This window comes from Pseudopipra pipra, chromosome 8 (genome assembly GCF_036250125.1).
Source record: "Pseudopipra pipra isolate bDixPip1 chromosome 8, bDixPip1.hap1, whole genome shotgun sequence".
NCBI classification, from domain to species: domain Eukaryota; kingdom Metazoa; phylum Chordata; class Aves; order Passeriformes; family Pipridae; genus Pseudopipra; species Pseudopipra pipra.
Window position 1 is genome coordinate 21,997,026 of NC_087556.1, and position 12,454 is coordinate 22,009,479.

General features: G+C 39.7%; 1 protein-coding gene across 1 annotated transcript; it reads left to right on the top strand.

Moving 5' to 3' along the window:
- The first annotated feature begins 8,484 nt into the window (after positions 1-8,484).
- On the top strand, positions 8,485-9,909 carry LOC135418437 (homeobox protein vex1-like). Its single transcript, XM_064663844.1, has 2 exons — positions 8,485-8,886; positions 9,523-9,909. Exons 1-2 carry the CDS (start codon positions 8,485-8,487, stop codon positions 9,907-9,909), a joined length of 789 nt encoding a protein of 262 aa, XP_064519914.1.
- The last annotated feature ends 2,545 nt before the right edge of the window (positions 9,910-12,454 follow it).

Consider the following 12,454-nt stretch of genomic DNA (forward strand, 5'->3'; position numbering starts at 1 on the left):
TTATAAGGCCTACACTTTTAAAAATTTCTGGTCAACTAAAATTTCCTTTTTGTTATGGTGTTACACTGTGTTATCACTTACAACTTAAAAGCAGCTCTTCCTGCCCTGATAGTCTCTTCCTGAATTTGCACTGCCAGTGGCAGTTTTCAAACCCTTCCGTAAATGCCTTTAACTTAGTAATGCAGCAGTTAAAAATAGATACATATATACAAAACAAACCCACAATTTTCTGTTATGATGGTTGGTTACAGGCAAGACCTCCCCTGCTAAAGGAATCCAAAAAGTGTCAGTCCTATCTAAAGTGAAGGAATGTGAGTGCGCACCCAGAAGCTGAAAAGGTTAAGTGCATCAGCACTGTAAGCTATTATGTAAACTCACTTATAGCTGAGGAATATTTCTCTAACGAGCACAGATAGTTCAGACAAATCAATGAGAGGGAGAAACTATGTTTTTTGAAGAAGAATTGCTGCAAGAAAAATTTGGTAGTGCTGATAACACCACCTCAAAACAAGTCTCTGGGATCTCAGAGTTAGAACTCCCAGCTAATCCTGTCAAGTTTTGAGCTGCTAGAGAAAAGCTAGCGTTCAGCTGTTAGTATAGTTCGCCATTTAGAAAAAAATATTTTCTTAATTGTCTCTTCTGTAGTTTACATATTGTGAGATACAGATAAACACTACAAGTTTCAACTAGATATGAAGCATTTTAATATATAAAAAACAATGCAGCAAAAGCCCTTTCAGAAGTCAGACTAAATTAACATCATTGCAAATATTTTCATTATCACTGCAAGTCTTACAAGACACAGGGTATAATGTCTTTTTTCAGAAATCATGCCTTCATATTTGGTAACATTTTGTGCACTACGTGAACAGTATCCTGCAGTTCCCATGACTCCCTATTCCTACTTTTGCTTCACTGTGTTTGAGCTCTAAACAAGATCAGAGAATCAACATGACCAGGAAAAAAAAAGTATCAGACACAAAGTTCTGCTTCCCCCCTCCCAGTGGAACTGTTTCTCTGATCTGATTCCTTTTGTACCTGCAAAACCAGCTGTATCAGTATAATGAAAAAAGAGATGCAGAAGTTGCTTAAGTTGGAAGGACAATTTCATACATCTTTGAAACTGCAGTTTGAAGAAAGAGTTTTTACACTTCCTCTATACTCACTTTTTCTAACATACAAAATACCCATGACACATTTGAACCAGAGAAAAATCGTCATCTCCACCTATTTCAAAGACTCGCAGACACTTGTAAATTTATTTCATTTCTAAACACCACCTGTCAGCACTGGCATAAGTGACAGTGGAAAAACAATAACGAATCGTGATCTGTACATCCAAACACAGTTTTTTTGCTACAAAAACCACACAGCAGCAACATATCATACTATAAACATTTACATTCATTACTGAAACTAATGCTAAATCTTCAAATACTATTCCAGCATCTACTTTACACCTTTTTTTTTTAAGATGCCAATAGATAGGTTTCATTATTCTCTGTGAACAGGAGAGGTGCAGTTCTATATGAAAAACTGAGCAGATTAAACAGCTCACTGACGCTGAAAAGGAACAGTCCTTCATACCTTTCTCCTTTTGATTACCTTGGACCAATTCAGGCTAATTTTCTGACCCTTGGCTAATTCTCACCAAAGACATCCAGAAACAGGAAAATTCTTGCGTTTGGGTTAGAAAAAACCAAACAAGCTACAACCAATGGGAAAAAAATAAACCAACACATCAAAGCAACTTCATATATTTCTCTTTGATAACTTTGTGGAGGTCTTTTTCACTGCAGAACTGCAGTTTAATGATAATTTACACACCATGGATGTGTGCATAGAGGAGGGAAGGAAAATATAAAGAAAAGCCTGACTCAATACCTGATCTCAAATAGCTCAGCCTGGGATTAACATGGGGGTTTTTTACTATAGCAAACAAATGATAAAGTAAGCTAATTAATGAACTCTCATTGTTCAATCTTTCAATACTTAGGCTAGACACGCAGCATAGAAGGTGTGTATCTGTTCTTTTCCTCATGAAAATTGTTCCAACTTTTAACAAGTCCTAGATTTACTGCCCCTCTGCCCCTCAACAAGCCAACTGAACCCCATTAGATTTCACACAGCGCCCAGAGAGGACCCTTTGGGATTCAGCATTCTCCGAAGCTTTGCCCTCAGCTGTGCTCCCATCAGCCGGGCTGGGCAGCGCCTCTCCCGGGGCCGCTCCGGAGCCGTCGGCGCTCCCCCTGCTGACACGGCCCGGCACAGGGACGAGAGATAAGAGAGACAGACAGCAGATACGGCGTGGCAAATGCAAGCAGGCTGGGTTTACGAAAGCAGAGATGAAGGAAAGAAAGGACTGGATGTTTATGGAGCATATGGGCAGACAAGAGCTATTGCTATGATGGAAGAATTTTGAGCCTTTAGGGTCTTATTTCTGTGCTCCTCTGTTTCTGCAAGCTGTCTGTTTCAACAATGCAACACCCTTCAGAACTTGGGGTTACAATGCTTATTTCTGTCAGCAAAATGCATCTTTTACCATTTTTGATAGTCAGCTTTGATACACATCCGCACTGTGGGTTTATCTGTTTTGAAAAATCATCTTTGTAACTATTAGGCAAGCTATTAGGAGCTTAAAAGTAAAATACTGGCATTATTCATAAAATCTAATTCATAAAACATGCATTACAATATGGTCTGAATTCAATCTTCTCAGCCCAATAAATTACTGCTTCTTTTTCCCTCGTAGTCCTTCTCCCTTCTACAAGATCAAAGCCTCACTGCTATAGACATGAGAAGCTGTAGATCAAGTGAAAAAGGGAAAGCAGAAAGAGAAAAGAAGAACTATTACAATGAAGAAAGGTTAAAATTATTTCTTCTGTGAGGGACAGATTTCCCACGAGATGGGTCAAATTTTTAAAACAAAATATCTTTGCCTTGTTTTTAAATTGTGTCTTATAATGTGTCAAGAGGGTTAAACTAAACTAAACTAAACTAAACTAAATTAAGTAGCATTTGAATTTTAATTCAAACCGAGCCTCCCCCGGTACAGTCCCGCGCCACCAGGTGGAGTCACCGGCACAGAAAGAGCGACGTGAGGGAATACAAATGCAGGGGCAGAGGGCAGAGTCAGACACCCAGAGAAGAGGGCAAAAAGGAAGTCCTGAAAGTAAAAGCCATGTTCAAAAATCATTATTTATTTGCTGGTGTGTTATGTATGCATCTGTACATCAATCCAGTTCTTACCTTGTTCTTCTTCTCTGTCGTGACCAGTAACAGGACCCAAGGGAATGGCCTGAAGTTGTATCGGGGGAGATTTAGGTTGGATATTAGAGAAAGAATCTTTACCCAGAGGGTGATTGGCCACTAGAACAGGCTCCTCCGGGAAGTGGTCACAGCACCAAGCCTGGCAGGGTTCAAGACATATTTGGACAATGCTCTTGGGCACATGTTGTGACTCTCAAGGATGGTCCTGTTCAGGGCCAGGAGCTGGACTCCATGATCCTTGAGGGTCCCTTCCAACTCGGCATATTCTGTGATACCTTAGTCTCTCTATCTGGAAAGAGTGAGCAATTACACTGACCATAAAGACACTTATATAAATTAATCTAAAGGATTCCTTTATACTACTAAAAGGAATCATCCTGTTTCTTCCTCTTTCCTTCCATGCTTCGAACATTGCCCTGTGCAAGTTAGGGAGCTCATCTATCTAACTTTTCAGTGAGTGAGTTTATCTCTTAGTTGTTAAAAAAGCCATTTGATTTTCTTTTCTTTTTCTTTTTTTTTTTTTCCCCTGTTTCCTGCTAGCTTGGAAACCTAAATGGACTTCCTGATAGATCAGGGGGTTACATAAACTGTGAACAAGGGAAAAGCATTGCCCAGAAAGAGGGAGGGAAGAGGAGTGAATCACTTCCTTCCACCAGCTGAGCTGATAGCTCTACTCAACATGTTTCATTTATATCTAAATGTGTCTCCTTTGTATGAGTAGAAATTAGTGTAGTACATAACATTTTTATCTGATGAATGTCCTTAATATTTGTTAAAATTACTGAATTAACCTATCTCTAGCGTTTTTTGATTGCTAGCATACTGACAAATACTAGTACAGTTTCCACACATTAATATCTTCCATAATCAAACCAACACCAGAAGAATAATTGCTGCTTTGCAGGAAATTATCTTCACAACTGATGGAATGACTAAAAATATTAACAACTATGAGATGCTTCATAGAGTTATTTCAACACGAGTCTTTTTTTTCTTCATGGCTGGGCTTCGCAAACGAAGATATGGGAAAGGCTCTATCCACATTTGTTACAAGTGTGCTGGTGGCTAATGAGGCCAATACGAGATAGACATGTCCGATTGCAAAAGGCACAGCAGAAAGACTGATTAGGTGGTATTAAAGAGACAACAAAGCACAACTATAAGTGATACCAAACATTTTCACTGAGGGCTCTGTAAAGAAAGGCTGTCATTAAATAGCAGCAGTAAAATGTGAGTCAGTTACACCTTCACTACACTTATCTAGCTTACCATTGACATTCAAAATTTTGGTCATTATGAGGTTTGTAGTCCATGTGTTCATAAAAACTGACAATAATCAATGGAAAATGAGATAAATGTTTCATCGCAGGACGCGCCCGAATGTTAATTGCTAACTAGAAACACTGGGCAATTACCTTTTAAACTGTAATTGCTCTCACGTGATGGTCGCTTATGATGTTACAATCACTCGATCAAAGTCTTTTGAATGGGAGCTTTGCCTCAGGCCATGTGCTGTGTGTTTAGTCATCGTAATAACACTTAAGGGCATGAACATTAGCATTTTAAAAATAATTCACTTCAAGTATACTTTTTCTAGTGTTTATCACCTTCATAGCCACTGATATTCCTTCTTCTGTTTTTGTTGAGCTCCCTGTTAAGTTTTGCTCTAACTTTGCAGGTTTCACAAAATGGTTCGACAAATGGATAAAATTTGTCAAATGGTTTAACAAAAATAAAGTTTGTTATTAATTAGGACAATGCTTCCCCAAAATACATTAAATAAATAAATAAATCATACACCACAAAAACCTAAGTCACTAAAGTTTAAATATCAACAGAAGGGAACATAACAGAAAGATCTTGCAGGAAAAAAGAATTACATTAAATAATACCAAAATCCTTTAATAAAAATAAAACACATATTGAGTTTCTTACATAGGAGAACAGCATGCACCTTTTTAGTGTAGTCACATGCCAACACAGGAAAGTTTAGTCACTATGTCATCTACTCCTGTTTACAGTGAAAAGTCGAGTCTCTAAAACATAAGCACCCACCAGTCACGTTCATTTTGTCTGCATATGGTTTTCTGCTAACTGTTATGCCAAGACAAAAATGTCATTTCCAATACATTTTATTTCACCCAAGAAGCAGCAGAAGTTCTTAACGGTATGTCTGTGTTGTTTACTATTATAAATTAAAGCTACTAGCTTTGTTTTCAAAGTGATTGTATTAAATGTAAAACCATCCTCAGCACAAGAATTCTCAACGCAATTCTGACACAAATCTATGAAAGTTTTCATCACCAGCACGTAAAGCCAAGGAGATTTACCAACACCACCCCCTTCAAAAAAACCACTTGATTTTCAAAAAGAGCTGAGCAATGTGGAAATCCTTACTCTTGGTCTCTTAAGTACAATTACAAAACCAAGCTACTTCAGAGGATGTAAAGAGAAATTCTGAAATTCTAGAAAATTTCTCTTTAATCAAATCAGGTGATTCAGTTCCATGAGTCTGAAAGACTGCTTTAAAAAAAAAAAAATTGTGTTAGCATCCTGTGTCTTTTGAAATTAAGGCTTTTCTCTTGAAACTTGGTAAATCGATTATTGCAATCTAGTCAGATAATAATGTGATCAGTGATCACAGAACTAAAAGAAAAAACCAAAATACCCACAAACCCACTGGTTTCATTATCACTAAAATACAAATTTTAGAAATGCCATAGTGGCAATAATTTTGTTATTTAAAGATATTTGTTCCTCTATTAAAACAAGCACAATACTAATTAACAACTAGAAACATTAATATAACAAAGTAATGATTTCTTGCTAATCCTTTGGATTAGATGTTACTTGTAACATCAAATAAATTACCATGATTCACTTCAGAAATTATCTATGATTTTATCATTTTTCCAGACCAAACTTTACTTTCTCCAGAATCAACTTGCATGTTTTTAGGATTAGGAAACAAGCTAACTAAAAAATAATGGTCTGTTTTTTGTAATGGTCCATTTCAGACAAATTGTCCTGAACACTGAATTATTTCCCAGTAATTTTTGCCATAACGTTATGGGAACAAAGGGTTCGACATCATATTCCTTGATTAACGTCAAAACAGACCATTTAGAAACAGTCTCCTTCCTGGATTTTTTGTGTTTTGCTTTGCTTTGTTGCATTTATTTATTCTGCAGATTTCTCTGTAGTTTTATTTTTTTGTTTTTTTGGGTGTGTTTTTTTTTAAGGGATACTGGGCTTGGTCTGGTTTCTACTAAAACGAAAGGTTGCAACTTCTAGCTTGCATTTTAATTATCTTTAAGAGCTGCAAATTGCTGTGGGTTGAATCAGAAGCGCAAGAAGGCAATGCAACTGCCGTCCCTCTTAGCTTAGTCAGAAAAGGTTTTCTGTAAAACATAAGCATCATCTCTGCGAGGTCATTACTTTACCTCAAAGCATATGTAATGACTTACCAGAAGTGTCATGCTTATTAAAAGCAAAACAAAACAAAAAACCCCAAGCAAACAAAAAACCCCAAGCAAACAAAAAAACCCAAACAAAAAAAATCAGACTGCTCAGATGGATATTCAAGAGAATTTTTTTCTTTGTTACAAGGAGAACAAAAGTCTTTGCAACACCAGATATATGTATTAAGAATTTTCAAAATCAGTCTAGAAAATTCTTACATGTCATGCTTCAGCATAGTTAACAAAAGAGCATGTAAATTCCGTTGCATTTTATGGGAGAAAATAATATTCCTACCTGAGAAAATATAGAAAATCTAAGAAGAAAGAGATCTGGAAGTGTAGCATTATCTTACTTCTGCCATCTCAATTCAAATATGTCACTCTTCATAAAAGATGACACGAATCTCTTTGAAGTTTAAGAATTAGCATGTTGTCTCAAGCATGTTCCGCTCTGCATGGAAGCTGGTTCATTATCTCTCACTGTATAAACTCAAGCAGTAGTGACTGTTTACTGAAACAACCTGTAAATGTGTTAGCCCATGTTTGCAGAGGATAAGGACTGTGCCATTCCAGGCCCACTTCAGACTGTAAAAGTGGTTCTTTTCTCACCCTTATCTGAATCATCCTTGAACAGGCTGCCTCGGAACAGAGTTTACACTCCTCTTCTTTGATCTACTTCATAAGAACATCAGAACTGTTTACTTTGAAATGCACACATTTCTTTCTTGGTGCAGGGAAAGGAGATCACGTTTAAAGACATGAACAGATAAATTCAAGAGAACTAGTCATTTTCGCAGTGTTTCTTGTCCTGTCCAATATCCTGACATGTAACTGCTCATTGCTCAATCTTATTCTTAAATAAATTCATAAGAATGAACTCAAATTATTCAAAACTCTATCTTACTTTCTGCAAATGGCCTAACAAACTGCCATGCCTCTGTGCTCTAGTTTCAATCTTTCTCTTCCTGAAGACTTCTTAAAAGTGTGATACTAAAGTCAACTGAAAACAAGCGTACCTCACACTTCAGAAGAAGATTAGAGTCCTAACTGCAGCACTCTGCCTCATGGGCAGCTGAAAAATATTTAACCCTACATTTACAACTAACTCTGAGCTCAAACATCATCTACCCACCCACGACTTAATAAAGAGCAGTGTGTTCCTCACAAGCATATTGGCAAGATACTAGTATCAGTGTTTCTCCATGACTTCTACCTGTCGAGGAGTACTTACTTGTTCCTACCTCGAGCCCCTACTTCCTTTTGTTGATAGAAAAGCAAGGGGATTCTTTCAAACCATGCATCAAACAAGCAAGAGGGGTTCAAAATTTGGGTGTAAGGCTCATAAAGAAGGCTTTTCCCCGTTCTTCTTTGTTATCAGTCCCTTCTGAATCCCTGTCCTTCATACTAGCAGATAAAGATTAAAAATCACGGGGCGGTTCGAGGGCCGAGAGCAGCTTGGGCAGCATGGCGAGTACAAGCCGTGATGCAATTCCCAGCACCTACGTGATCAGGAGACAACTCCGCGGTGAACTTGGCGCCAGGTCAGGCAGCCTTGGGTTCTGCTGACTACTGCGCTCGAAGATTAGGCGGATGTAACAATCACCTGAAAGGGGAGATTAAAGCGCCTCTCAATGAGGTCCTTCGTCCTCGGACTCATTTGATGCTTTGGGCCTTTTCAAACCGCGCCGGGGGTTTAAATGTTTGCCCTCATAGTCGGGGCGGCTCCAGTGAGGGCTGGCAGCACTGGGGGGACATGAAGAAGGGGCCCTTCTCGGTGGACTGGTTGGCCCAGAGCAGCCGCGGCTGCACCGGGGAGAGCCCCGCGGTGCTCGATGGGTCCCGCTGTGCCCCTCGGTCACCGGGGCCGTCGGGTCGTGGCACCGTCCGCGGGGCCCGGGGCCCGCGGAGGGAAGGGTCGTCCCCCCAGACCTCCCGATCTGTCCCCGAAGAGGCGCCCTGGGACCGGGAGGCCGCGGAGCGCAGCAGCCCCGGGCACGAAGCGGAGGCGGCCGGCGGGGCCGTGCCCGGGCGGGCCCGCACCAAGTTCTCGGCCGCGCAGCTGCAGGAGCTGGAGCGCAGTTTCCGCGAGCAGCGCTACATCGGCGCCGGCGAGAAACGGCGTCTGGCGGCCGCGCTGAACCTCTCCCAGAGCCAGGTGAGCGCAGCCAGGGCCCCCGGGACCGCCTCGCCCTCCGCCCGACGGGGGGAAACGGGTAGAGTTTGTTGGCATCTCACGGTCACCGCGGGGACGAGGGCAGTGACAGTGACAACTCCTGCAGGTGCGGCAGGACGGGCCGTCCGTCAGTCTCGCCCCGCTGGCAGAAAACGGGGCTGACACCCCTGTCTAGGCTGGCACTGCTGTGTCCGCCAGAGACAAGGTGCAAATGGAAAACCGTGAAACTTTCGTGGGGGGACGGGGGTAAAAATACTTGCACAATCTCCAGAATTTCAATTTGCAGGCTAATTCTTTCTCACTCAGAGTCGTGTATCTACTTGATAGATACATTGCAGGATTTTCGAACAGAACTACCCCTGCCCAGCCCTTCTAGTCCCACTGCACTAGTCTTGAGTTACAGCCCCAGTCCAAACCTAGGTGGTTGGCTTGCCATGCATCATGGAGTGTTCACAGCTTGGTTTCTCCTCATGTCAGGACAATTACACTGAATATAGACCAATGTTATTAGCCCTTAACTCTTAATGTATTCTGCTACTCCAATACTAAATCTGCATTCAGGATGTATTGCTATATGGAAAAGGGGCAAGTGGATTGACTCTTTTTTCTTGTCCTCAGATAAAAACCTGGTTTCAGAATCGTCGCATGAAGTTTAAACGTCAGACCCAAGATGCCAGGATCGAAGCTCTTTTCTCAGGCTTATTTTTGCCCCATCATTATTACCCAGATATGGCTACATCCAGCTATTCTCACGGGATGTGTGTCAATGTCTCTACCTCTGCTGTTACACTTCATCCAACTGTGCTAAATCCTGTTTTGTTACCTTCTGTTTTGGCTCAGTCTCATCAGCCATTTTTGCCTAATCCATCTTTACAGTTGCCTCCAAGCCCAGGATTATCTTGTTACTCTTCTGTAATTCCAGCAGTGACTCTAACCACTGAACATAAAAGACTGACTTCCCAGTCATATTTCCTTCCTGTTAAAAATGTCAAACATCATGTGTGATTTAAAAAAGAACTGCCAAATATCTCTAAGAGTAACTATTTAACTTATTTTGTTATATTAAATAGATTGATGGTTCTATTGTTTTCTTTAATATAAAACCCAAAGTTTGATTGGAGGAGAATATAATTTATCTCTATTAGAGAAGTAATACTGAAAGTGGAAGTGGAGGACATGAAATTTTCTTTTATTCCTACCGTTTTCGCTATGCTGTATGGCAATTTCTATATAAATTTTCCTATCCAAAAGTTTTCAGAAAACAACCTATAATCATGTAGGGATCTCCACTGAAAGAGTGGAGTACTGTTCACACTGAAATTCACATAGTAACTATATCATGTGATGGACAACGGTCTTAAAAACTTTGTCCATTCAACTTGAGTGTGGGTATTTAACAGAAGAAACAGAAAATGCATTTAAATTAAAATGGTACCAAATGTGGCAACTCTATGAACAAAACTGAACAAATTGCCAGGTATTGTCTTTTACATGTATATTCTGCACCATTCCTAAAGGGGTTTCACCTGTTTTTTTTGATGGACATATTCTATTTATGCATTTAAAAACAGGTGAGGCTAAGGAATTCATTGGCAAGTATGTATGTTGATACCAATGTCAAGCATACTTGTCATTAAAAGCTGCTTATGAGAACATTAGAATTGTTCACAAGTTCAGATTTCCTGGGACACTCAAAAAGAAAATATTTTGGTTTTAACTTCTAAAGTTTCAGCCTTACCTTGACAGCCTCTCTAATTTTAAACTGCAGGATTCATTTGGGCTTGCTATTAGGAACAGTCAGGGGCGTTCCTAAAAGTCCCAAAGCAATCTTTATGAAAAATGGCAAAGCCAAGCCTGTAGAGAATAATGAGGAACAAGAGACCCCGCATCAGCACAAAGCAAGTGCAGCAGGTGTGACTACATCTCCTTCCCTGATCCAGACCATTATACCTTGCTCACTAGGTGATGGTCAGACCACTCTGCAATTGTAAAGAGAGAAAAAATAATACACTCCTTCACGTGCCAAAAAAACCCCCAACAAAACAAACAAGTAAACCCTAAACCCCACCAAACGCTCCCTTCCTTTGCTCATTGGGAAAAAAAAAGAAAAGCCTGCAACAGCCCTGTGCTATGCATTACCTTTTCTCCTCTCTTCCTTCCTCCGCTCTCATACCCGTCCCACCCCCAACCCCGGCCGCGTTGTGCTGCGGGGCTTAAGAAGTGCAAAGTTCAAATCAGTCTTTGGTAGATAATACGGAGGAGGCTGGGAGACACTTGAAGGAATTTCCCCCACCACACCCCTTCTCCGTGCGTCACTGATCCCAGACGCAGCTAGGCGGTCACTGTGAACTTAGACTACAATGCAGCAAACAACTAATGTATTTAAAAGATCTTTCAGGTGAATTAGTGAAACTTCATATAAAATCTAGAAGATCAAGAAATAAGAAACGTTAACTGAGCACTTTCAGGAGAGTAGTGAAAACTGATCCCAGGAAGAACCAATTTCAAGATTGCTAAAATAAAAATTTGAACCCTTTACACATCTAAAGGGAGTAGCTCAATTTACTAAAAAATGTTTAAAATATGCAATTAGAATTGATACTTAGTGGTGAGACAAAAGGCCAAATTTGCAGGTTAAAATCCCGTTCAGATGATAAGGCTTTGAATTGAACACAATTACACTCTTAGTATTTTTTGCCAAGTATTTGTTTTAGCAATTGTAAAACTTTAATTCCATAGGGAAGAACTGATCTGTTTAATTCCTGTTCAAAGACACACTGACTTAATATTGGTGATTGACACAGCTGCTGGCTTCACATGGAAGATGGAATTGGAATTGTAAAGCAATAATTGATTTATATTCAAAGAGAAACTCACCAACAGCTTATCCTTCCTCCTGGAGGATGCACTTAGCCAAAAGCACAGTGTAATGCAACTGGGTACAGTTGCCTCTGTCCATGCTACCAAACATGCTTAACAACAGATTGTATCTCAGTGGGAGTGTAGGAAAGTCAGATAAGATGTATTAAAACATCTAAATCCATTCCCAAAAACAGGAGGACAAGTGACCATTGCTGTTTACATCGCCCAAGTGAAACCTTTATATAGTTGACATGTAACTATTCAATTTTATTTATAAATATATATTTATGGAAAACTGGGGATGTGCAATGAAAACCAGTTACTTAACACACTTCAGACTAAACTTAATAACTTTGCTCTACACCATGGGAAATTCAGCAAAAGCAAGTTTCTACTACTGCGTTTCTCTCTCCAGTTTCATTTCAGCAGGTTCCTTTCAGTATACTGTTTATTGACTGGAGGGTAGACTGCCAGGTTTTTAAAAATTAATAAACTATGAAACAAAAAAGTAGAAGTGGCAATACATCAAATAAATTTTAACATTATAAAATATAAAATTATTCATTTTCACATTTAACTTAAAATAATAAAGACATATTCTTCCAAACCAGACTAGAGATTCTGAGCACAAAATACGTTACAGCATATAACGCTTTTCCCCTCTGCTGCCTGCCCCTTTTCTTTTTCA